Source organism: Cervus canadensis, chromosome 6, assembly GCF_019320065.1.
Source record: "Cervus canadensis isolate Bull #8, Minnesota chromosome 6, ASM1932006v1, whole genome shotgun sequence".
Lineage (NCBI taxonomy): Eukaryota > Metazoa > Chordata > Mammalia > Artiodactyla > Cervidae > Cervus > Cervus canadensis.
Window position 1 is genome coordinate 81816016 of NC_057391.1, and position 25855 is coordinate 81841870.

The following is a 25855-nucleotide window of genomic DNA, read 5'->3' on the forward strand; positions in this document are numbered from 1 at the left end:
ACAAACTTGTCTATTTCCTTGTATAGGACTTTAGTAGTTGGTATAATAGGAGGTGTTTTTTTCTTCACTTATGGAGTAAATGTTTGTTAAGCACCTTTTGTACACAAGGCAGCCTTCTTGGCACTGTTAGTGAAACAAAAATTAATCAAGTACAAAGGCAGGCATTTCCAGTATGTATTGTCCAGACGCAGAAAAAAGTATGTATATAAGTGGCTGTAATACAAGGTAATTGTGCTAAATGTGATAAGACAGATACGAATGCATTTTTATAAGCGTTTAGAAGAGAAAAAGGCTGTTCTGCCAAAAAGAATTGCGTAAATATGATCTGGGGAACCTGCACATGTGCTTTCATTTTATGAGTTTGCTCTTGCAGCTAGTGAGCATCATCATAAGACTAGAAAAATATGCTGAAGAGCACAGAACCAACTACCACTCACAGGTCATTGCAGATAAGCAGACTTGCATGTCGGCCGTCCTTTGGTCCCTCAGTAAACTGAGGGGGTAGTTTGGGAAGGAAGGGGGCATTTCAGTTTCTGCTGTGTGCCTGGGGCTTCACTTTGTTTCAAGAAACCTTTACTGAGTGCCTGGGCTACGTTTACTTATTGATCCTCATCTAATCCCCCACAGTCCAGCCAAGTGATTGTAATTGCTGATGAGGAAGCTAAAGCTCAGAGAAGTTAAGTAACTTGAAAGGTCACCCAGCTTACAAGTGACAGAGCCTACATTTGAGTCCCGGCATACCTGACTATGGGCTTCCCTGGGGGCTGAGATGGTAAAGACTGCCTGCAATGAGGGAGACCTGGGTTCGATCCCTGGGTTGGGAAGATCCCCTGGAGAAGGGAATGGCTACCCACTCCATTATTCTTGCCTGGAGAATTCCACAGACAGAGGAGCCTTGCAGGGTACAGTTCATGGGATCACAAGGGGTTAGACACGACTGAGCGTGTCCATCTTATCACGCCCTAACCACTTGTCACACCTGACTGTAGAGCCATGTTCCTTTCCACTTCCATGAGCCTTTGCCTTTCGCTGATGACCTAATCTGGTCTTGAAGCCACAGTAAGTGTTGAACAGTCATTTCCTTCTTCACCACAGTCTAATGGCAAGTCCTCGAACCAGTTGGGCTTCATTTGATATTTTGATTTATACTTAGAAAGTTAATCTGCTGCCTGCTCACATCTTATTAGAACTTGACTTACTCTTGACTTTTCAATAATTTATTTTTAGAATAAATAACCACATTTAGAGGGTATAAAATTCAAAAAGACACAAATGATATATAGTAAAAAATTGGTTTCCCTTTTCCCCTAACCCCTAGCTAACCAGTTCTTTCCCATGGAAGCTGCCAGTTTTTGTTTTTAATCCTTTCAGAATTGTTCTGTACAGGTACCAACATGGTGTATATGTTTGTGTATGTGTATTGGCATATAAAGATATGTTTGTAAGTATCCTTTTTCCTTTTTCACACAAATAGAAGCTTACTGTACTCACTGTTCTGACCTTGCTCTTCTTATCCATCTTTTTATTTGTATTTAGATGTCCCAGGAAGAGTTTTTAAACAAATTTGAAATATGGTTAAGTTGTCACCACGGAAACATGTATTGAATAGATGTTCTTCCTGATGGCAGTTCCGTCACTGTGTGAAAAACCTAACTCAATAAAGAATGTTTTTATTTCCGTGAGTTCTTCACTAACGGTGGTTTTCCTCCTCTACTTCTCATCCCATGAATGTGTTATAGATGGCCAGTATAGAACTCTTTAGCCCTCATTGTCAGTTCTGGTTTCCCCCCCTACCCTGAGCGAGGCATCCTGCAAGCACTCTTCAGTCTAAGCTCACTTATTGGGAGGTAGTGGTGAAAATGGAAGTCTGGGGTCACCCTTTCCTGCTACCCTCCTTCCTTCCAGTTGAATCTCTCCCATAGATTTTTAGGCCCTCAGACATGGTGGGGTGGGTTTATTTTTGAGCCAGTTCCACAAGCTGGCCTCTGCTGCACCCCTTGGTTACAGAGGGCCCACGCCCTTGCTCCCACTCCCCGCGCCCCAGCGTGCAGCCCCGTGCACACGCTGCGGCCCTGCACGCTAGGCTTTCTCCCTGGACTCGGGTCTTCCTTGGCTCCCCCGCTCTGGTCAGAGGTAGAGGCAAGTGAGCCACTCTTCAGTTCCCTCTCAGGTGGCTTCCTGAGATGAGGACCATCTCAGTCCAGTTGGTCTGCAAGAAACTGCCGTGATCTCCCACCTCTGAAATCACTTTGCTCTTTGTCAAGCCTCTCAACCAAACACTCCCTCCACACAAGAATGCCAACTACCCCCCCCCCCAACCCCGTATCTGCCCAACCAGGGACCTTTGGACACATTTTCCTGAAATGGGACATTCTAAGGCATTAGTGTAGAAGGATTGGTTAACAACTCTTTACTAAAGCTACTCAGTTCATCTTTTATATCTCAAAAACGAAAGTTTGTAAAGGACAGAAATACTGCTAGTGTAGTTTACCTAGAAGGTGAATGTCTCCTGAGAGCATCTGATATTCCTTCAGGCCTTGCCATGAGAAAATGACATTTCTCCCATTGCCTCTTGAAATGTAGTGCCTGTAGATGGAAATCAATTTCCAGGAATCCTTTTAATAAGTCCTATGTCTTTTGTCAATTATATTTTCCTCCTAATATCCTTTTATATTTAAAGCTTTTATGAGGCATGCATGCTGAAAGCAGTGTTAACATATTTCAGGAATCAGTAACAAAAATTGTAACACACAAAAAAAACTATTTCTAATGAGGTAAATAAGTTGCAAGAGTTGTTTTAAGCCTCTCTCTGAGGAAGTGTACAATTAAATGTACATCCTTCCTACAAGTACATGTTGATATTTGTGATGTCTAGATGGTGATTTTGGGGTCTTTATTTAGTATCTGTAGGCTTACTTTCTAAGCAAAAATACCTTTGTTTTGATATTATATTCATGTATAATAACCAGTATCCATGTGGTAATTTTACTTTGAAAGTGTTTCCAAGTGCAGGTCTTAACGTTAATAATCTTTAGGTCATCAAGGTGTCACTACTCCACACCAGCTCGTTCCCTTTCCTCAAAGGTGCAGACCTTCTAGGGGAGTCAGAGTTCTGTGAGTGGGCTGGAGCTGAGTCAGGTTCAAGTCACTTTTGTTCTGTGCCATACTTTTAGTACTCGACACCCAACAAGAGGCATTCATTAAATTCTTGTTGAATTTAACAATGAAGGGAAATACTAAGACCGGGAGATACCAAATGCTTCTCTAATTCACATCTACGGACAATACACAGTACCCGCCTGCCCTGATTCCTAGCCCAGGGCACTTTCAACAAGACCATCTCCACTCTTTGCTAAAAGAGATTTCCCTTCTCTGAATCTAAACCTGCACTGCCATTATTGGAGGAGATGTTTTTTCTTTAAAATTGCTTCATTTGAATGGTGTCCCTTTTCCTTTTGTTCCCCCTCAGGATTGCAAACCAGTTATTCACTTACAGCAAACAGACTGTGAAGAATATCTCCATCAATCTTTTTTTTTTCTTTTTCTTGTAGGCGATCTTTGGCAGCCAGACACTACCTAACTCCAATTTATGGACAATAAATAATGGTGCAGCTTGCAGAATTCCAAGCGCCACAGCCAGTGGCCAGAAGCCAACGACTCTGCCACAAAAAGTGGTGCCACCTGCAAGTTCTTCCTCCTCCCTGGTCCCCAAACCCCCACCCAGTCACAAACAAGTCCTCAGAAAGGCAACATCCCAAAGGGCTTCCAAGTAAGTTTTCAGGATTCTTCTGTTCAGTTCCTTCTGAGTTGTATCAATTCTGTGCTAACAATGCTCTTTACTTATGGAGGCTCAAGACAATGTGTACTGCAATGTTGAAAAGAACACCTGATGGGGAATAAAGGCCAACTGTTTTCTCAGCCCTGGCTGTAAGCTAGAATCACCGGGGGAGCTATTACAATATGGCCAGTGTCAAGGCTGTACCCTGGGAGAGGGGCAGAGACTGCTCTTTTAAGTTCACCAAGGGTAATGGCGAGCATTGCAGTTGGCAGGTTCAGGGTCATTGGCAGCTAACTCTTGTGGCCTCTAGCAGGAGCCTCAATCAGACACGGCACCTGATAACAGTGCTGAACTGTGGGCTTGGAGGAGGGAAATGAGAGCTTCCTCCTGGATGTATTCTTTCAGTCATTCTACAGAGTTAGATCTTTTCAATTTCATATAAAATGCAACACCCTTCCCTCACCTCCACCCTTGTTTATTTGTGTTTAGGCATTTGGAAGGGAAGACATAGGATTGGGATCTGGTTAGATGAATTAACTTCATTGACATTAGTCATCAGGCTCTGTGAGCAACAATGTTTCTAATACCTTTTGTCATCTTCCTATTTTACCTGAAAAAACATCTCGGTACCTGCATCACATACATGTTTTAGGTCACATTCTTCACTCTACCTCCAGCCATTTTCCCTAGAAAACTAGAAATGGACTGGTAAAAAAAAAAGTGTTGGTTCTAGCAGCCCCTGTCCATTTAAAACTGGGGACTTACAAAGCTGTCCAGAGGAGGAGGCAACCCCTGAAGGATGATCACCTAGAAGAGATTTGTGTATTTCTCTTGCTCTCCTTGAGGTTCCCCATTCATTTGTCCTTCACAAAATCAACTCAAGTTGTAAAAAGGAATCCTAGGGCACATAAAAAGCAGTTCATGTTTCCCCCCCTCCCTTGGATAATGAATCAAATTCTGGATTTGGATCGGAAAACAATCCCTTGTGGTTGTTTTAATTATACTGCTGCCAGATTCATTTATTCAGCAAATATTTATTCAGTGCCTACTAAGTGCCAAGCACTGTTCTAGAAATAACTGGCATTGTAATGACTTTAGAAGACTCTCTGGAGCAGTAGGACGGTTCAGTTTGTGGTTGAGAGCTGATGGCATGACAGGAAGGATGTGTGGCCTCTCTCAGTTTCTTAAGGGTGCAGCCCCTGGGGCCCGACGGCCTGTGTCGGATCCCCCTTCACACTTCATTGATGCGAGATCTTCAACAAGTTGCAATTTACTTAAACTCTTGGCTTCAATTTCCTTACTTGGGGACTTCCCTGGTGGTCCAGTGGTTCAGAATCCACCTGCCAACACAGGGGACTCGGGTCCGATCCTGGATCCAGGAACTAAGATCCCACTTGCTGTGGGACAGCTTAACCTGTGAGCCACAACTACTGAAGCCTGCATGCTTAGAACCCGTGCTCGGTAACAAGAGAAGCCACCCCAACGAGAAGTCCACTTGCCGCAACTAGAGAGAGCCTACGACAGCAATGAAGAGCTAACACAGCCCCCTAGAACTGTTTCTTCCCTTATTTGTGGAGATAATATCTGTTTCATGGGGCAGTTGATAAAGATGAACATTTAATATATGTAAAGTACATAGAACAATACCTGGCACACTTCAGGCCTCTGTAAGTCTTAGTAACCATCGTAAGCATTCCAAAAGCACACACTCCTTCCCAGGTTTGAAAAGCCCACAGTTAGGCAGGGAAATGAATGTTGAATTTGCGAGTGTGCTGTTTGCCGTGGTCTTTTCAATTATTGCTGAGATGGCCTGTGGTGGCCGATGTGGTTCGTGCCCTGGTGGAGAGGGGAGCTCTGTTGGCAGGAGCGGGGTCAGACATTTGAGGACCCCACTCACCGCCCTGGACTCGCTACTGGCAGGAGAGCTCTTCAGACTTCTAAGATGGAATTGCAGCTCTACGGACAGGCTTCGCTCTGCTGCATTTTTGTGGTTTCTTGTCTCTGACAGGCAGGAGTGTGGGAAAACCGGAAGCAGCTCAGCACCAAAAAAGCACAAAAGAGGGGGGAAAAACAAGATTTCTTCACAATTTAAAAAATATAATCCAAGTATCAAAAGGCATGCTGTTGAGGCGTTGTTCCAGGAAATAGTTTCCAATTTGCCTTTAAAACTCTAGCACAAGTCTGTGAAGCTAAATAAGTTAGCACTAGTGGAGACCTCAGCGTCCTCTCCTTTACGTGTAAAATGTAGGGCTTGAGGACCCCCCTGTTTTCAATATACTCTCAGACTTTTAGGAAGAAGAGTAGCACTGTTTGTCTCTGAACTGACTCGGTGAAAAGTTCACTGCCTAGGAAGCATCCAGATAAAGTTTTTTGAAAAAATCTTTTCATGTAAGTATTATTTTACATTTATGGAAATGTTGTAAAGATAGTACACATAAAGATACATACATGTAGTTTTCCCCATGTTAACATCCTATATTGCCATGGTACATTTGAAGACTCTGCAATACGAAGAAACTGTCGCCCATACGTTACAATAACCTAAACGCCATACTTTATTTGGATTGCTGAAGTTATTTTTAATCTAGAGAAACCTTTCATGGCTTCTGAAATCAGGATCCTAAGTTATCAGGTGACATATTATTACTCTTATTGTTCCAAAGTACTTGTTCTTAGCCAGCATAGCAAGTTACTTGACATCTGTGTGATTCAGTTTCCTATTTAAAATAGAAATGATAATAGTACCTGCCTCATGGGATTATTAAGAGAAGTAAATGATGAATGTCAAGCACAGATACAGTGCCTGGTACATAGTAAATGCTAAATAAGTTTTAGGTGTTATGGTTAATACTAAGATGGCACTCCAAGACATTTTCACATAAGTTTTTGCTTTCTTTCTACAAAACATGTGTTGCTTCATTTGCTTGAGCTTATTGCGGCCCTGATTCGGGCTTGGTTCAGATTAATCAGGAACCCTCAGTTATGACTGGCGATACTGAGTCACACTCAGGAATGCCATCGTTGTCCCAAGAGACACAACTAATGAGAAGTTGTAATGAGCTTTTGACCGTGCCAAGCCCTGTGTTTTTGGGTTGAACTTCAAACCTCTCCTAGCACAGAAGTTGGCACTGGACGAATATAGAAGCAATTTCCAAGAGCATCAAAGTTTCCACATCCTAGAGGGTTGAATTTAGAAAACAATAGAACATAAAAGATGGAATGTCTTTTGAATTTTGGTGCAAAGGGAGTTGAGAATTGGAATAGTGGAGTCCTATTTCTTTATGATAATAGTCTAGTCACTGTCCCTCTAAAGGTTTCAATTTCCTATCTGTAAAACAAAACTCACCGTCCCCACTGAATAATTAACCAAAATAACTTGTTTTCAGTCTGTTCTGTTGAAAGCTTTTTTATGAGCACGTTTGTTTTTTAATCCTGACGCTTTACAGCCATTTTCCCCATCCTTTCTTGGCCCAGCAGTTCTTTGTTATAGTTCTCAGATTCATAGACTTATATTTCCTTTAGCTAAATCTCACTTGTCAATTCTGTGGAGAGAATGATTTAGATTTTTTTTTTTTTTTGCCTTTTCCATGGTGCCAATACCCTTTTTTTGATTTTCCTCTCTAATGTTTATAACACTTCATAATTTAGTACCAACTTCAGATCCTCCTTTCAAAACTATTTGTGGTATTTCTTCCAAGCAGTCAGCTGAACTAGAAAGGATGACAGCCGCTGAACAACTACATGCATATGAACTGTCTCTTCCTTGTAAAAGACTTTTTTTTCAGAGCCAGAATCATCCTCTCCAGGAAATATAGAGAAAGAAATGTGAGAAGATTAGTGTTTGCCAGGGATGTGGGCAAAACTCATAGACTAGAGATGAGTTTGGAAAGGCAGGGTCAAAGCTGTTTACCTTGGGACTTCCCTGAGAAAAGAAAAGTGCATGAGAAACACCAGACTCAACTAAAGGGCTTTTCTTTAAGTAGCTGGAGTTACCTTTTCTTGCCAGGTTTTAGTATATTCTGCATCAGGGCGACCTCGGTAGAATTCGAAGCCAACTGCTATTCTGTGTCAGCACCCAGGACAGTGGTATTTGCTAAAGGCTGCTAGGGATTAGGAGGCAGGAAAGCTGTCCCAAACCCAGGAGCATGTTAATCCAAACACAAATTAATGTGACCTCAACATTTGGTCAGCAGTGTGATGGAGATGCTCAATTAATTTCAGAAAAATGTAAAAATAAGGATCAAGAAAAAAATATGTTGTGTCTTTTTAACAAATGAGTCATTAACAGGAGGCAAAGTGATCAGGAGTTAGAATGGTCCAAAAATAGGGTCTTGAGGTAAGCATTGAAGATGTCATGTTGTAGGTTAACCATCTTTATCAGCTTTTCAGTCTTATTATGTGTAGCTTTGAGAAATATGATTGAAGCTGTAGTGTATCCATCCTTAAATATGAGATTTCTAATTTATGCATTTCCCAAATAATATAGTCGTAGACTCTTAGTGCTGAAAGATAAAAACCTGGAGGAAGGCGCAGTGCAGGGCTTTGGATATAGCAAGGTACACAGATGGACAGTGGCAGAACCAAAGCCAGGATTCATATCCCCTACTGTGCTAGCCCCATACTCTTCCCCGTAGACCATTGATTTCAGAGATCCCCCAACAGTCTATTCACATCCATTCTGTGCAGCAAGGGACAGATTAATCATCCTAAAATATTACCTTTGGGAAAATGCCATGTCAGCACTCAGAAACTTAACTTCCCTTCCTTTCCACACTAGTTTTGCCATTTAAATGGCCAATGAAATGCTCAAAAGTTAGGAACAGTTAGTGTCACCCTCATACTGAGATGTTGGGGAAATGTCTGTTAGATGCAGCACAAGAAGGATTGAAGAACAGCATCGAGGGCTTTCTATCCTGCCTGTCTATGGAAGTGCAGTGTAGGAAAGCATTGGGAGCCCTGGAATATACCAAACAGTACCCTCTCGCTCTAAGAGGGTAGGCCTGGAGAGAGAAAGAGCTGGGGGCCAGTGGAGGAGTCACCACTTAGACTCTCTTTCCTTTACTAGCTCTCAGCATTTGGACCTCAGTGGTGGCCTTAGAAGATCTTAGGATTTGCTTTGGCCATGATGACAATGACATCAGTCTGAAAAGTAGGTACTCTACGTCACATCTAACCAGTTGTTATCATTGGGATATGTATGGTGCCGTGGGGAGAGAAATACATGAGACTCATAGAATGATGACTCTTCCTTTGGTGATTTTATACTTAGGTAATTTAAATTAAAATCTTACTTTTCATTCATCCTTGCTGAGATGTTAAAATTAGGGTAATTTGACTGTTGGGTATTTTCCATCTCTTACTTCCCTTCTTTCTTATCTGATTATGAAAAAATCCCTTTTTATAAAAGATTTGAATAGGGATTTCCCTGGTGGTCCAGTAGTTAAGAATCTGCCTTCTAGTCCCTGGTCAGAAAACTAAGATCCCATACGCATGGGGCAACTAAGCCCAAACGCTGCAACTACTGAGCCCACATGCTCTGGAGCCCACATGCCACTAGAGAGAAGCCCGTCTTAGAACAGCTAAGACCTGATGCAGCCAAATAGATAAATAAATATTTTTTTTTAAAGATTTGGATAGAAACCTAAAATAGCCTTTGATAGAATTCATAGCAATTCCTCTGCGATCCTCAGTCCTTATTGGCAAACTTAGACTTCCTTCTCCGAGGATGAGCAAATATTTTAAAATCTTGGGGCCTGGAAATAGATAGTATAGCTTTAAAGAAAGATCCACGGAGAAGATTCAGAGGAGCTGTCAACCTCCAAAATAAGTTTAATCAAGAAAGAAAACATTTTAGAAAAATCCCCAGTGTGCATTGGTGTGTCGAGCTCGAAAAAGCTGTCTGAGAGCAAGTAGTCTGGGGTAAGGAAGGAGTGAATGGAAATGAGAACACCTGAGTGAAAAATTGAATTGAACACAGTAAATAGAGATTGGGCACTGAAGAAAATGGAATTAGTGAGATTCAGGACGAATTGTTAAAATTCTGCCAAAATTCTAAGGAAAAAAGTGTACAAAGGTAAAAATGATGAGAGAAAAGATAGATTCAACCTAAAATAATGAATTCCAGAATGAAAATAGAATAGTCATTATTATAGGCAAAATAGATCTAACCTGAGGACATAAAGGGTTTTGATATGTATAATTAATGAGATAAAATTATTAACATGCAATTTAATGCCCTGCAGAGCTCCCATGGAATGTTTTTCAAAACTAGACAATTTCAGTATAAATCCTCAAAAAATAGAAATTATGCAGTCTTCATTCTCTGATCACTTTATAATGAAATGAGATTTTAATATGAAAATCTGGACAAATGCTCAAATAAATTTAGAATGTTAAAATACTCTTTTAAGTCATTTAGATCACAATTATTTTGGAAACTACATTAAAATAAGAATTGTACATATCAAAACAAGACAGAAAAGCCCATTCTAGACACTTTTATTTAGCAGTTAAGCAAGAAAAAGAAATAAATGGCATCCAGCTTGGAAAGTAAGAAATAAAATTGTCTGTGTTTGCAGATGGCATGATATTACATATAGAAAACCCTAAAGACCCCACCAAAAGACTGTTAGAACTAATAAATAAGCTCAGTAAAGTTTTAGGATATAAAATTTATATATAGAAATCTATTGAATTTGTATACACTGACAATAAACTATAAGAAAGAGAAATTAAGAACAGAGTGCCTTTTAAACTTACATCAGAAATAATAATGCACATTGGTGTACAGAGTTAGAAAAATACCTAGGAATAAACATAGTGAAGGAGGTGAGAAAATGTGTACACTGAACACTGTAAGACACTGATGAAAGAATTTGAAGACACGAGTAAATGGAAAGATATTCCATGCTTAAGGACTGAAAGAATTAATATTGTTAAAGCAATCTACAGATTCAGTGCTATCTGTATCACAATTCCAATGGCATTTTTCATAGAAATAGAACAAAAATCCCAAAATTTGGCCTGAATAACCAGAACAATCTTGAGAAGAAAAACAAAAACTGGAAGGATCGTGCTCCCTGATTTGAAACAGTGTTACAAAGCTACAGTAATCAAAACAGTATTGGCATACACACAGACACATAGATCAATGGAACAGACTAGAGATCCCAGAAATAAGCCTAGGCATGTTTGGTCAATTAATTTATGGCAAAAGAGCCAAGACTACACAAGGGGGAAAAGGATAGTCTCTTCAATACATGCTGTTGGAAAAATTGGACAGCCACATGCAAAAGAATGAAACTGTATCACTATTTTAAACCATACACAAAAGTTAACTCAAAATGGAATAAAGACTTGAATGCTAGAATGGAAACTATAAAACTCCTAAAAGAAAACATAGGCAGTAATCTTGACTCAATCTTGACAATGATATTTTGGATTCGCCAGCAAAAAAAAAAAAAAAATAGACAAGTGGAACTGCATCAAACCTAAAAAGTTTCTGCACAGGAAAGGAGATCAACAAAATGAAAATGCAACCTACCACATGGGAGAAAATATTTGTAAATCGTATATCTGATAAAATGTTAATATCCAAGTTATATAAAAAACTGATGCAACTCAATGGGAAAAAACAATCCAGTTAAAACATGGGCAGAGAACCTGAATGGACGTTTTTCCAAAGAAGACGTTCCAATGGCTAAGAGGCACGGGAAAAGGAGTTCAGCGTTACTAATCATCAGAGGAGGGCAACTCAAAGCCCCCAGGAGGTGCCACCTCATACCTGTTAGAATGACTGTCATCAGAAAGACAAGGAATAACAAGTGTGGGCACGGGTGTGGAGAAACGGAAACCATATGTACTGTTGGTGGAAATGTACGGTGGCACAGCCACTCTGGGAAACAGCATGGCTGCTGCTGCTAAGTCGCTTCAGTCGTGGCCGACTCTGTGCAACCCCATAGACGGCAGCCCACCAGGCTCCCCCGTCTCTGGGATTCTCCAGGCAAGAACACTGGAGTGGGCTACCGTTTCCTTCTCCAGTGCATGAAAGTGAAAAGGGAAAGTGAAGTCGCTCAGTCATGTCCGACTCTTCTCGACCCCATGGACTGCAGCCTATCAGGCTCCTCTATCCATGGGATTTTCCAGGCAAGAGTACTTGAGTGGGTTGCCATTGCCTTCTCTGGGGAAACAGTATGGAGGTTCCTCAAAAAATTAAAAATAGAATCCCCTAACATTCCTGGACAAAGAAAATGAAAACAGGATGTTGAAAAGATATTGCACTCCCATCTTCATTGCAGCATGATTCACAACAGCCAAGATATGAAAACAACCAAAGTGTCCATCAATGAATGGGTAAAGAAGATGTAGTATATATGTATATAGTGGAATATTATTCAACCATGAGAAAGAAGTAAATCCTGCTTTTTAACAACATAGATGGACCTCGAGGACATTATACTAAGTGAAATAAGGTGGACCTTTAAGGCATTATGCTAAGAGAAATAAGCCAGACAGAAAAAGAAATACTGGTGGCTCAGACAGTAAAGAATCTGCCTGCAATGCAGGAGACCTGGGTTCTATCCCTGGGTCAGGAAGATCCCCTGGAAAAGGGAATGACTACCCACTCCAGTATTCTTGCCTGGAGAATTCCAAGGACAAAGAAGTCTGGCAGGCTAGAATCCATGGGGTTGCAAAGAATCGGACATGAGGGAGTGACTAAAACACACACACACACACATCACTTACATGTGCAATGAAAAAAAAAACCAAACTCATAGAAACAAAGAAAAGTTGTTGCCAGGACCTGGGGTAGGGGGAAATAGGGAGAGGTTGGTAAAAGGGTACAAACTTTCAGCTATAAGTGAATAAAAATAAAATCTGAGGATCTAATATAACATATGGTGACTATAGTTGATAACACTGTATGGTATAACTGAAGTTTTCCAAGAGAGTAGAACTTAAATGTTCTCACCAAAAAGAAGGAAAAAGAGAAAGAAAAAGATAAAGATAAATATGTGAGGTGATGTGTGTGTACTAAGTCACTTCTCTTGTGTCCAAATCTTTGGAACCCTATGGACTGTAGCCTGCCAGGCTCCTCTATCCATGGGATTCTCCAGGCAAGAATACTGCAGCAGGTTGTCACGCTCTTCTCTAGGGAATCTTCCCCACCCAAGGATCAAACCCTCATCTCTTATGTCTCCTGCATTGGCAGACGGGTTCTTTACCACTAGCACCACCTGGGAAGCCCTATGTGAAGTGATACATGTTAAATAACTAGATAGGGGGAGTCCTTCTGCAATATATATGCCAAATCACCTCAATGTACTTTGAATAACTTATAATTTATATTGTTATATATAATTAACATAATAATATATATTGTTATATATAAAAAATATAATTGTCAAGTCAATAAAGCTGAAATAATTTTTAAAGATAAAAAGTGAATTATATATATCAAACTTATGTTTGAAATGTAGGCAACAGTGTACTCAAAGCTAAACTCATAATTATTTTCAGCATTAAATACAGAAAGATTGTAAAGGAATTAACCAAGATACAGTGGCAAATTAGCTTCAACCAATAAACTGGTTTCAACTCATTACAGCAGTGTCATATTAAAAAGAATTATGAAGACTTCTCTGAGCTCAGCAAGAAAGAGTGCTGTGATAGATTTGTAATGTCTGATGTTGAGAGTAGTGAATATGCAAGCCACATATTTGTCATACCTGAACTAAGCTTCCGTCTCTAAAAGCTAGAAAAGGGTCAATAAAACAAAGCTAAGAAAAACAGATCAAAGGAAATCAAGAAGAAAGCAATATAAACTGAAAAACAAGCAGCAAAATTAGCTAAACCCAAAACATTTTTTAGTTTGGGGTAGGGGGACAGGGAAGCAGAAAATAATTTTCACACAGTTCTGCCAGAAAGATAAGAGAATTAAAAATAAAAGTTTAAAAAAGTAGATATAGGGGAGATGGAAAAATCAGGAGAACACTGCACATGGTTATATGCTACTAAATTTTTAAAACTGGATGAAAGATAATATTTTGAAAAATATGGATTATCAAAATTGGCTCTTGAATAAAAAGAAAACCCACGTAGAGCACAGTAGAAGTTTTTAAACTATCCAAATAGGTACTTAAAGAAATAGGGTACATGCATAGGCCTAGGAAGCAATTTAAAAATATTGTCTCTGAAGTAGTTCTTTGAACCTTTCTTCTGAACTCTCTGGAGGCTTTCAGTTGCCCGCAAGATAAAGTTGAGAGTCCTTGCTCTGGACATTGAAGCCCTCTGCGGTATATCCACCATCCTGTCTCTAGTCTGCTTGGCTCCATTCATTGTTCCTACCTGCCCATGTCATGCCCCCTGCACAGAATGCCCTTCTCCATCTTGAGTCAAAGTCCTGCCTTTTATTCAAGATCAGGTTCTAATTTATCACCTTGATGTAGGTTGACCAACTGCCCCATTGTCAACTCCTCAGCTGACTCTACCATCTGCGTCCTTGTCTTATTTTTCCTTTTCCTATGTGTTGTGCTTTCCGTAAGTCTATTAGGGACAGATGTCTTGTCTTTGTCCTTTTATCGTATAAATATTGAATGTCCATTGCTATGCATTGCTCTGGATGTTGGTGATAACACCGGTGGACAAGACAGACATGAGACCTGTTTTCGTGAAGATCATTTTTGAGAGAGGAGAGAGTTCAGTCTCCAGCCCCTGGAAGAGCTTATGTTCATGCTAAGTTCTCAGGGAACGGTAGTGGAGGAGGCGAAGGTGGTGAAGGTGGGGATAGTGGCGACTTAGTATTTTGCGTCAGGGTGAATGTACCAGGGACCATTAAGTAGCAAAGATCTCTTCATTAATTATTTAGACCATGTAGAGTATGGAAGGCTGTGGAGAACAACTGCTAATAGCCCCAGATTTCAAATTAGATTTGAATCCTGGCTCTTCACTTAATTGACTGTTATTTAGGGATATCTCTAAGCTTCTGTTTTGTTATCTGTAAGATATTATCTACATCATGGAGTTGTTCTTAGGATTAAAGGGGATCATATAGTAAGTATCTGTTGCATGCTGGTTGGTGTGGTTTGTAATTTCTGCTGCTGTTACTGTTCCCTGTTAAATCTCATTTTTGTTGTTACCAAACTGATATTCCTAAGTGTGATATGGCTGTAGTAACCAGGCTATGGAAATTCACACACATTCTGATTTCCTGAACACTAATAACTCTGATGACTATTGAAGGCGAAGGCTTAGTTTCAAACAAAACAAAAGATTAGATTTGGACTTGCTGACTTCCAGTCAAGTTGGCTCCATAAGTTTATGCTTAGTATTCCCCCTCTGCTTCAAACACAACAGTGATAGATAAATAGCTTAAAGAAGAAAAAAGAAACAAGGGAAGCATCTCCATGGCCCCAAAGTGTACTTGCAACAAATGGCAATCAGTGAATGAGGCTGAAGCAACGAGCTCTGTGAGCCCTGCTGTGGAAGCAGGCAGTGGCAGCCTGGACCTCAGCTCCTGTGGCATATTGGGGCCTGAGAGTGCCCTACCCAAGAGGAGAGACTCATTCATAGAAAACAAAAGAGCAATTTTTTTCAATTGGAGATGATACTGCCCCCAGAGGGCATTTGGCAGTGTTGGAGTCATTGGTTGTGAGTTGGGGGGAGGGTTGTTGCTACTGGCGTGTAATGAGTAGAGTCTAGAGGTGGTGCTAAAAAAACTATAAAAGGCATCCTGCGAAGCATAGGACAGTTTCCCATAGTGAAGAATTATCCAGTCCAAAATGTCAGTATACCAAACTTGGAAAATCCTGAGCTAAAGAATGCTGTGGGCTCTCCTACAGGGAGACTGATAAAGCTGCCATGCACCCACTGGCTGAGGCTCCATCTTTATATGAGGCCATGAGCCTACAGAGTTAGAAAGATAATGAAATGCCTTCTGAATTTCTATTCATCTCTGTGTCAGAGGCACCAAAATACCACTGTAAAGTCTGGTTCTAGATTGGAGTCAGGGGGACTGGGTGGAGGCAACTGTGAAGTCTTCAGACAGGGAGGGATGAACAAGTAGAGAGACAAAGGGGGAAATTGATTCCTATTCAAAATGAGCCTGCAAACCAGATCTCTAAAACACAGGAATAACTCTAATATTAAGAAAGATTGCCTGCAGAATCAAAACTGAACCATGAATTCCTTATAGATGAAATTAATATTTTGAATGGTGAGACACATTCAGTCATGGATGCAGCCACATCTTGTGGAATATGACATGTGACTCTTAATAGGAATATCAGAAGAGAGAGCTGAAGGATAGGTGAGCAAGCAGTACTTTAAAAAATAATAACAGATTTCTTGGATAAAGGTATGAGTCCTCACCTAAAAAAATCATTCTTTGCACCAAAATAAATGCATCTCTAGAGACATCATAGTGTGTCTGCATAGAAAGTGCAGACCATCAAGCATAAATGGAGATTCTAACATATTACCTGAAAGGAACCTACTTTTAACTACAAAGAAAAAGAGAGTAGCAGCAACCTTCTCTTCAGAAGTAATAAGTGGCAGAAGATAAGAACTAATAGCTTTAAAGAGTTGAGGTAAAGTAACTTTCAGTCTAGAATTCTATGTATAGCTGAATTATCATTCAAGAAAGAAGGCAAAAAATAATAATTTGAGATATTCGAAGTCTAAGAGTATACCCATGGCCCTCACTGAAAAAATTAGCGAAGATAAATGTGAACACAGAATAACATGAAAAAATGAAGTGTAAAAACTGTATAAAATGTCTGTATACATTAATGACTCTAAAAATAATTGTTGGTTTTCTTAAAAGAATTAAACACATTTAAGACAACAACAGGATTCAAGGACAAGAGTATTCAGTGGACAGTAAATGTGTAAACACATCTGTGTCAAGTTCAAGGGGAAGATGGAAATACTGATTAGCTTTAGACTTTCTTAGAAAATAGTAGCTAAGTAATACATATACAGTCTGCTGCTTTCAAACCAACAGAGGGGGAGAGAAGGGAATGTAGAAACTTGATGAATCCAGTGGGAGGCAGGAAATGGGAAAAAAGCAAAGGAAAAAGATAGTAAGTGGAAAATTAAAACTAAGATAAAATAAAACACATGAGTAATCACAATAAATGTTAACAGATTATACTCTTCTATTAAAAGATAGATTATCTAATTATGTTTTTTAAAGCATTTGGTTATAGGCTGCTTAAAAGACATACTGAAAGAAAAATCTCAGAAAGGTAAAAGATTGGAATAAAAATAAACCATGCAATACTAATTAGCAGGAGAGCTAGTATGTTGTGGTTCAGTTGCCAAGTCCGTCCAACTTTGCGACCCCGTGAACTACAGCACGCCGGGCCTCCCTGTCCTTCACTATCTCCTAGAGTTTGCTTAAATTCATGTCCATTTAGTCAGTGATGTTATCTAATCATCTCATCCTCTGCCCCTGCCTTCTCCTTTTGCATTCAATCTTTCCTAGCATCAGGGTCTTTTCCAATGAGTCATCTCTTCTCATCAGATGTCCAAAGTACTGGAGCTTCCGCTTCAGCATCAGTCCTTCCAATTACTGTTCAGGGTTGATTTCCTTTAAGATTGACTGGTTTGATCTGTTTGTAGTCCAAGGGACTCTCAAGAGTCTTCTCCAGCACAATTCAAAAGCATCAATTCTTTGGCGCTCAGCCTTCTTTATGGTCTTTATGGTCTCACATATGTACATTAATGCTGGAAAAACCGTAGCTTTGACTATGTGGACCTTTGTCAGAAAAGTGATGTCTCTGCTTTTTAATATACTATCTACGTTTGTCATGGCTTTCGTTCCAAAGAGCAAGCATCTTTTAATTTCATGACTGTAGTCACCACTGTGATTTTGGAGCCCAAGAAAATAAAATCTGTCATTGCTTTCAATTTTTCCCCTTCTATTTGCCATAAAGTGATGGGACCAGAGGCCATGATCTTAGTTTTTTGAACATTGAGTTTTAAGCCAGCTTTTTCACTCTTCTCTTTCACCTTCATCAAGAGGCTCTTTAGTTCCTCATCTCTTTCTGCCGTTAGACTGGTGTCATCTGCATGTCTCAGGTTGTTGATATTTCTCCTGGCAATCTTCATTCCAGCTTGTGCTTCATCCAGCCCAGCATTTCACATTATGTACTCTGCATTTAAGTTAAATAAACACAGTGACAGTATACAGCCTTGGCGTACTCCTTTCCCAACTTTGTACCTGTCAGTTGTTCCATATAAGGTTCTAACTGTTTCTTCTTGACCCGCGTACAGGTTTCTCAGGAGGCAGGTAAGGTGGTCTGGTATTCCCATCTCTTTAAGAATTTTCTACAGTCTGTTGTGATCCACAGACAAAGGCTTTTGAGTAGTCAATCAAGCAGAAGTAGATGTTGTTTCTGGAATTCCTTGTATAGCCATAGATAAAAGGAAATTAAGCAAAAAGCACCGATAGGGACAAAGAAAAGCACTTGTATGCACTTAACATTAACTTCAAAGTGTATAAATCAAAAAATATAAATAAAAAGCTAGCAAATTATATAAGAGAAATTCACAAATTATCATAGTGAGTGATTTATTTAAATATACTTCTATTGGTAACTGATAAGTAACTCAAACAAAAATTTCTGAGGATTTTGAATACTTAAAGTGCAGAATTAACTGTTTGCTTTAATAAGTGGCTTTTAATCTTTTTGACAACCACTCATAATTTAAAAATACATTTTATATGCAACCCAGTAAAAATATCTATATATGTATGAAGTTTCACATAATACTTTTAAAAATGCTGTGTCCCCTAAATTAATTTTACAAACACCCCCTTATGAGTCACTCATGGGAAAACATGAATAGCTATGCATCCTCTCTTGGGCCCAAAAGGGATAATGTACATTCTTTTAAAGTACATGTGGAGGACTTCCCTGGTGGTCCAGTGGCTAAGACTCTGTGCTCCCAGTGCAAGCCGCCCAGGTTCAATCCCTGGTCAGGGAACTAGACGCCACAAGCTGCACCAAGAGTCTGCCTGTTGCAACTAAAACTTCGGCTTGCTGCAACGAAAACTGAAGATCCCAAGTGCTGCAACTAAGCCTGGTGTAGCCAAATAAATAAATATTTAAAAAAATAAGTAAAGTATACGTGAAATATTTATGAAATTTCAGTACATACTGCGTCATAAATGAAGGCTCCACCTCTTTCAAAATATCAGTATCACACTTTATAATCTCTCTCTCTCCTCTCTCTCTGTTCAGTCGCTAAGTCGTGTTCAACTCTTCTGCGACCCCCATGAACATAGTCCACCAGGCTTCTCTGTCTGTGGGGTTCTCAGACGAGAATACTGGAGTGGGTTGCAATTTCCTTCTCCGGGGGATATTCCCAGACCAGGTATTGAACCCACATCTTCTACATTGGCAGGCAGATTCTTTACCACTGAGCCACTTGAGAAGAATTACATATATAATTTATAATTATAATAAATATACTTAATTTAGAAATAATAGTTTTTTAAAAGGCCCATGTGTTTAGAAGTTTTTAAAAATAGAGTATATAATACTCAGTTATTAAAGAGGTAATCATAAAAAAAATAATAATCATTAGAACTGAATGGCCATGAAAGTATGACATATCAGATTCGTGGGATAGTCAAAACTGCACTCAAAAGTAAGCTTATAACCTTAAATACATTTATTCCAAAGATAGGAAAGCTTGAAAGTCAATGAGTTAGTCATTTAACTTGAAACGCTATAAACAAAACAAAAGTAAATTAACCAAAATCAAATAATAAAAATACAGAAATCACTTAGAACAACCTGGCATGTGGGAGAACAGTGCCTCAGTCAGTGTCTGGCACATATTAGGTATTCATTAAAAACTTGGTGAAGCAATAATTGAAACAGCAAACAAAAACTCTGCAATGATTAGTAATTTTTTTAAGTGAAAAGACACACATAAATAATATTAGGAATGAAAAGAAATGTGACAAGAAATAAAGTGGATTTGTAAAATGTGCTCTGTGCACCAATAGTACACAGATTGACTTCACTAAATGTTTCTTGAATTGGTTTTGGAACCAGATTCACATTAATAATGTTCTAATTGTTATTTGCTAAGAATTGGAAGTCACTCAGTCGTGTTTGACTCTTTGCGACCCCATGGATTGTAGTCCAAGGAATTCTCCAGGCCAGAATACTGGAGTGGGTAGCCTTTCCCTTCTCCAGGGGATCTGCCCAACCCAGAGATGGAACCCAGGTCTCCTGCATTGCAGGCGGATGCCTTACCAGCTGAGCCACGAGGGAAGCCCTTAGTATCTGTTTGTGAAATGTGTATATCATCCCTGGACAGGATTATACATACACCTATCTGCACATAGATATGTTGTATGGAAAATTAGAAGATAATTAATCTGTGAGAAATGTTTGCTAAGCAAAGTTGAAGTCCTTTGGCGGGGGCTGGGGCAGGGGTGGAATTCAATTCTTTAACCTAATTTGCATCTTAGGATTTCTTCTGTCCTTTGAGAATTGAAAGTGGTGGTCACCAGTATTTTATAAAATTGATCAAGTTTGAGGATGTTTCTTTTCACGACCTTGATAAATGCCACCACAGCTGTTTGCCACAGCCCTGGCAAGACCAGCATTTCTAACTCTACTCTCTCTATAAAATCTTGAGCATTTTCCTTTTGTGGGTCCTCCCTTCTATGGAGAGGTCATTCCTAGTGTGGTGGCATGAATCCAAGATAGACTTTCACTAAACCATTGAAATAGAAAACTAGTACCTCTATGTTAGAGATGTGGAAAGTCTTGAAATATAGCACCAGACCACAGTCAACCTTGTGAAGTAATGATCAAAACAGATCTTAAAGAATATCACTTTCAGGAAAAGTTTCCACCGATCAAAATAATGGTCGGAGGCAGGGAGAGGAAACCACAAATAAAGGAAATACAGAGTCACCCTTACCAGCAAAATGGATAATGGGGATTTTACCCGTTATAACCCTCCTTGGTGATGGCATGTTACGTAGGCCTGCTGTATGGTGTGATCTTAATGGTGGTGGGACTCCTAGCCAGCCATTTAATCATCTTCTATTCCCTAAGTAGAGACTTGGCCTAGAAGAAATCTCTCAAAATAATAAATGCAGACAGTTATTTCCACTTACAGAGATACTATTTGTTTGCAATGTATTACTGAACAACATCTTTGAAAGGCCTGTTCCCCTCAGTGCCAGGCTCTTTCTTGGACCTCAGGAAAATGGAAGAGACAAAAGGAGTAGAAAGAAATGGAGCGAGTGAATTGAATTCTGGGTTGGGAAGTATATACCTAATATTTGAGGACACTCTTTAGGTCCTAACTTTGAACATGTCCCAAGGAAAGTTCCTTTCTATGTTGAGATGTCACCCATTAATAGAGTTCTTCTAATTCATCATTGCTACTAACATAGCCACCTATCTTATTTCACTTTTTAGGTGGCTCAGTTCATCAGGAATCCTGCCCTTCAGCAGTTTTTGATAATTATAGACAGTTCATGTGCAGAGAAGGGTCTGAACTAAGCCAGTTACGGCAGCTGAGATCGTAGTAAGACCACGTCTGACTCTTCTTCCACCTCCAGAACTTTCACCATTTCCAGGAATAACAGTTGAGGAACACTGAAGAATCAGTCATCCCTCACACTCTCCTTGGTTTGAACTCTAGCTTTTGTATTCATCCAGCCCAGCATTTTGCGTGATGTACTATGCATATAAGCTAAATTAACAGGGTGACAATATACAGCCTTGTTGTACTCCTTTCCCAATTTTGAACCAGTCTGTTGTTCCATATCCAGTTCTAATCATTGTTTCTTGACCTACATAAAGGTTTCTCAGGAGACTGGGAAGTCCTGTGTTAGATTTATTGAGGCTGCTTGTCAGTCTCAAATGAGACCTGTCTTCCAAAGAGAATTGGAAAGTAATTTTGACTGATTTTGATTTCTGCCTCATAAGTTACCAACAATTACCTTTTGACTTTTAATAGCGAATTACTGTTAAGTTGAAGGTTCTGAATGGTCATTCTTCTACAGTTTAGCACTCATAATTTATACTGAATTAGAATCAGTGAGTCATCCAACTTACTATTTCTTCATATAGGGGACTTCCCTGGTGGTCCAGTGGTTAAAAATCTGCCTTTAAATGCAGGGTGGGATCTCTGGTTGGGAAACTAAGATCCACATGTTGTGGGGCAACTAAGCCCACAGACCATAACTACTGAGCCTGCGATCTAGAGTGCACATGCTGCACAGAGATTCCACATGCTGTTACTAAGACGTGACAGCCAAATAAATCTATTTTCTAAAAATACTTCTTCACATAGATAGGCCCATAGTAAATGCAAAGACTTTGTTGATATTCCTGTGGTTGTAGTGTCCCTAAGTTATGTCTGACTTTTTGTGACCCCATGGACTGCAGCACACCAGGCTTCCCTGTCTTTTGATGTCTCCTGGAGTTTGCTCAAATTCATGTCCATTGAGTCGGTGATGCTGTCTAACCATCTCATCCTCAGCTGCCCCCTTCTCCTTTTGCCTTCAATTTTTCCTACCATCAGAGTCTTTTCCAGTGAGTCATCTCTTCTAATCAGATGGCTGAAGTATTGGAGCTTCAGCTTCAGCACCAGTCCTTCCAAGGAATAGTCAGGGTTAATTTCCTTAAAGATTGACTGGTTTGATCTCCTTGTAGTCCAAGGACTCTCTAGAGTCTTCTCCAACACCACAGTTCAAAAGCATCAATTCTTCGGCACTCAACCTTCTTTATGGTCCAACTCTCACATCCACATAGGACCACTAGAAAGACCATAGCTTTGGCTATGCCGACCTTTGTCAGCAAAGTGATGCCTCTGCTTTTTAATATGCTTTTTATGTTTGTCATAGCTTTCCTTTCAAGGAGCAGGTGTCTTTTAATTTCTTGGCTGTAGCCACCATCTGCAGTGATTTTGGAACCCAAGAAAATAAAATCTGTCCCTGCTTCCACTTTTTCGCCTTCTACTTGCCATGAAATTATGGTACTGGATGCCATGATCTTAGTTTTTGAATGTTGAGTTTTAAGCTAGCTTTTTCACGCTTCTCTTTCACCCTCATCAAGAGACTCTTTAGTTCCTGTTCACTTTCTACCATTAGACAGGTATCATCTGCATATCTCAGATTGCTGATATTTCTCCCAGCAATCTTGATTCCAGCTTGTGATTCATCTAGCCCAGCATTTTGTATGATGTATTCTGCATAGAAGTTAAATAAGCAGGGTGAACAGCCTTGGCATACTCTTTTCCCAATTTAGAACCAGTCTGTTGTTCCATGTCCAGCTCTAACTGGACCTCCCATACAGGTGTCTCAGGAACCAAGTAAGGTGGTCTGGTATTCTCATCTCTTTAAAAATTTTCTACAGTTTGTTGTGGTCCACATAGTCAAAAGGCTTTAGCATAGTCAGTGAAACAGAAATAGATGTTTTTCTGGAATTCTCTTGCTTTCCATATGATCCTATAAATGTTGGCGATTTGATCTCTGGTTCCTCTGCCTTTTCTAAACCCAGCTTGTCCATCTGGAACATCTTGGCTAGGCTACTGCTGAAGCCTAGCTTGAAGGATTTGAGCATCACCTTACCAGCATGTGAAATGAGCACAATTGTACAGTAGTTTGAAGATTCTTTGGCATTGCTCATCTTTGGGATTGGAATGAAAACTGACCTTTCCAGTCCTGTGGCCACTGCTGAGTTTTCTAAATTTGCTTACATATTGAGTGCAGCACTTTTATACTTTCAAATCTTTTAGGATTTGAAATAATTCATCTGGAATTCCATTACATCCAGCTAGCTGCTTCCTAATGCCCACTGACTTGACATTCCAGGATGGCTGACTTTAGGGGACTGACCATACCATCATGGTAATCTGGGTCATTAAGACTTTTTTTGTATCATTCTTCTGCATACTCTTGCTACCTCTTCTTAATCTCTTTGGCTTCTGTTAGGTCCTTACCATTTCTGTCCTTTATCATGCCCATCCTTGCATGAAATGTTCCTTGATAAATTCAGATTTCTTGAAGAGATTTCTATTCTTTGTCATTCTGTTGTTTTCCTCTATTTCTTTGCATTGCTCACTTAAGAAGGCTTTCTTATCTCTCCTTGCTGTTTTCTGGAACTCTGCATTCAGTTGGGTATATCTTTCCTTTTCTTCTTTGCCTTTCTCTTCTTTTCTCAGATATCTATAAAGCCTGTTCAGACAACCACTTTACCTCCTTACATTCTCTTATTTTTCTTTGAGATTATTTTGGTCATTGCCTCTTGTACAATGGTACGAACCTCCATCCATAGTCCTTCAGGCACTCTGTCTGGCAGATCTAATCCTTTTAATCTGTTCACATCACCACTGTATAATCATAAGGAATTTGGTTTAGGTCTTCTTTTCCCTACTTTCCCTACTTCCTTCAATTTAAGCCTGAATTTTGCAATAAGGAACATGATCTAAGTCTTCATAGAACCGGTCAATTTCAGCTTCTTCGACATTAGAGGCTGGGACATAGACAGTGGATTACAGTGAGACTGAAAGGTTTGTCTTGGAAATGAAGCGATAACCTTCTGTTGTTTTTGAGATTGCATCCAAGTATTGCATTTCAGATGCTCTTGTTGACTGTGAGGGCTACTCCATTTCTTCTAAGGAATTCTTGCCCACAGTAGTAGATATAATGGTCTTTTGAATTAAATTCGCCCATTCCTGTCCATTTTAGTTCCCTGATTCCTAAGATGTTGATGTTCACTCTTGCCATCTCCTGCTTGACCACTTGCAATTTACCTTGATTCATGAACCTAACATTCCCGGTTCCTATGCAATATTGTTCTTTACAGCACTGGACTTTGCTTTTACCACCAGACAGATCCACAACTGAGTGTGATTTCTGCTTTGGCCCAGCCTTCTCATTCTTCCTGGGGCTACTAGTAACTGCTATCCATTCTTCCCCAGTAGCATATTGGACACCGTCCCACCTGGAGGGCTTATCTTCCAGTGTCATATTTTTTTGCCTTTTCATTATGTTCATGGGGTGCTCACAACAAGAATACGGGAGTGGTTTGCCATTCCCACCTCCAGTGGACCACGTTTTGTCAGAACTCTCCACCGTGACCCATCTGTCTTGGGTGGCTCTACACAGCATGGCTCATAGCTTCACTGAGTTACACAAGCCCCTTCGCCATGACAAGTCTGTGATCCATGTATTCCTAAGTAAAAATAATAATACTATGTTAATAATTAATGTTTATTCAGCCCTGAGTGTAATGCCTGACACTGTACTAAGATGTACTTTACATCTACCATCTTATTTAAATCTTAACAACATTATGAGGTAGGTCCTGTTATCTTAATGTTAAAGCCCAGCAACTGAGAAACAACCAAGGGAACATATGCTTACCTTCCTATGTAAATATTTCCTAAAATACAGGTACTCCCTATGAGAACAGCAGAGAATCATTGCAGAAATAGATCAGCAAGTGCAAGTTAACATGCAGGCTCTAGACAAGCAGTGTTTTAAAAGTTCTCATTTAGGAGTGGGTTGTCCAGAAGTTGAAATGTATGTACCAGCATTTCCATGGAAAAACTTCTTGACCTGCATACAGATTTCTCAGGAGGCAGGTAGAGTGGTCTGGTATTCCCATCTCTTGAAGAATTTTCCACAGTTTGTTGTGATCCACACAGTCCAAGGCTTTAATTAATATAGTCGATGAAGCAGATGTTTTTCTCAAATTCTCTTGCTTTCTGTATGATCCAACGGATGTTGGCAATTTGATCTCTGGTTCCTCTGCCTTTGCTAAACCTGGCTTGTACATCTGGAAGTTCTTGTTTCATGTACTGTTGAGGCCTGGCTTGGAGAATTTTGAGCATTACTCTGCTAGCATGTGAAATGAGTGCAATTGTGCGATAGTTTGAACATTCTTTGGCATTGCCTTTCTTTGGGATTGGAATGAAAACTGACCTTTTCCAGCCCTGTGGCCACTGCTGAGTTTTTCAAATTTGCTGGCATATTGAGTGCAGCACTTTCACAGCATCATCTTTTAGGATTTGAAATAGCTCAACTGG

The 25855-nt window shown here is 39.8% G+C and overlaps 1 protein-coding gene across 1 annotated transcript in view; it reads left to right on the forward strand.

Moving 5' to 3' along the window:
• The window catches only part of TTLL5 (tubulin tyrosine ligase like 5), a 306157-nt gene that overhangs the window by 224505 nt on the left and 55797 nt on the right, over positions 1 to 25855 (forward strand). The window contains exon 31 of the mRNA XM_043473030.1: positions 3552 to 3769. Coding sequence (XP_043328965.1) covers positions 3552 to 3769 — 218 coding nt within the window. The remainder of the gene's footprint in view (positions 1 to 3551; positions 3770 to 25855) is intronic.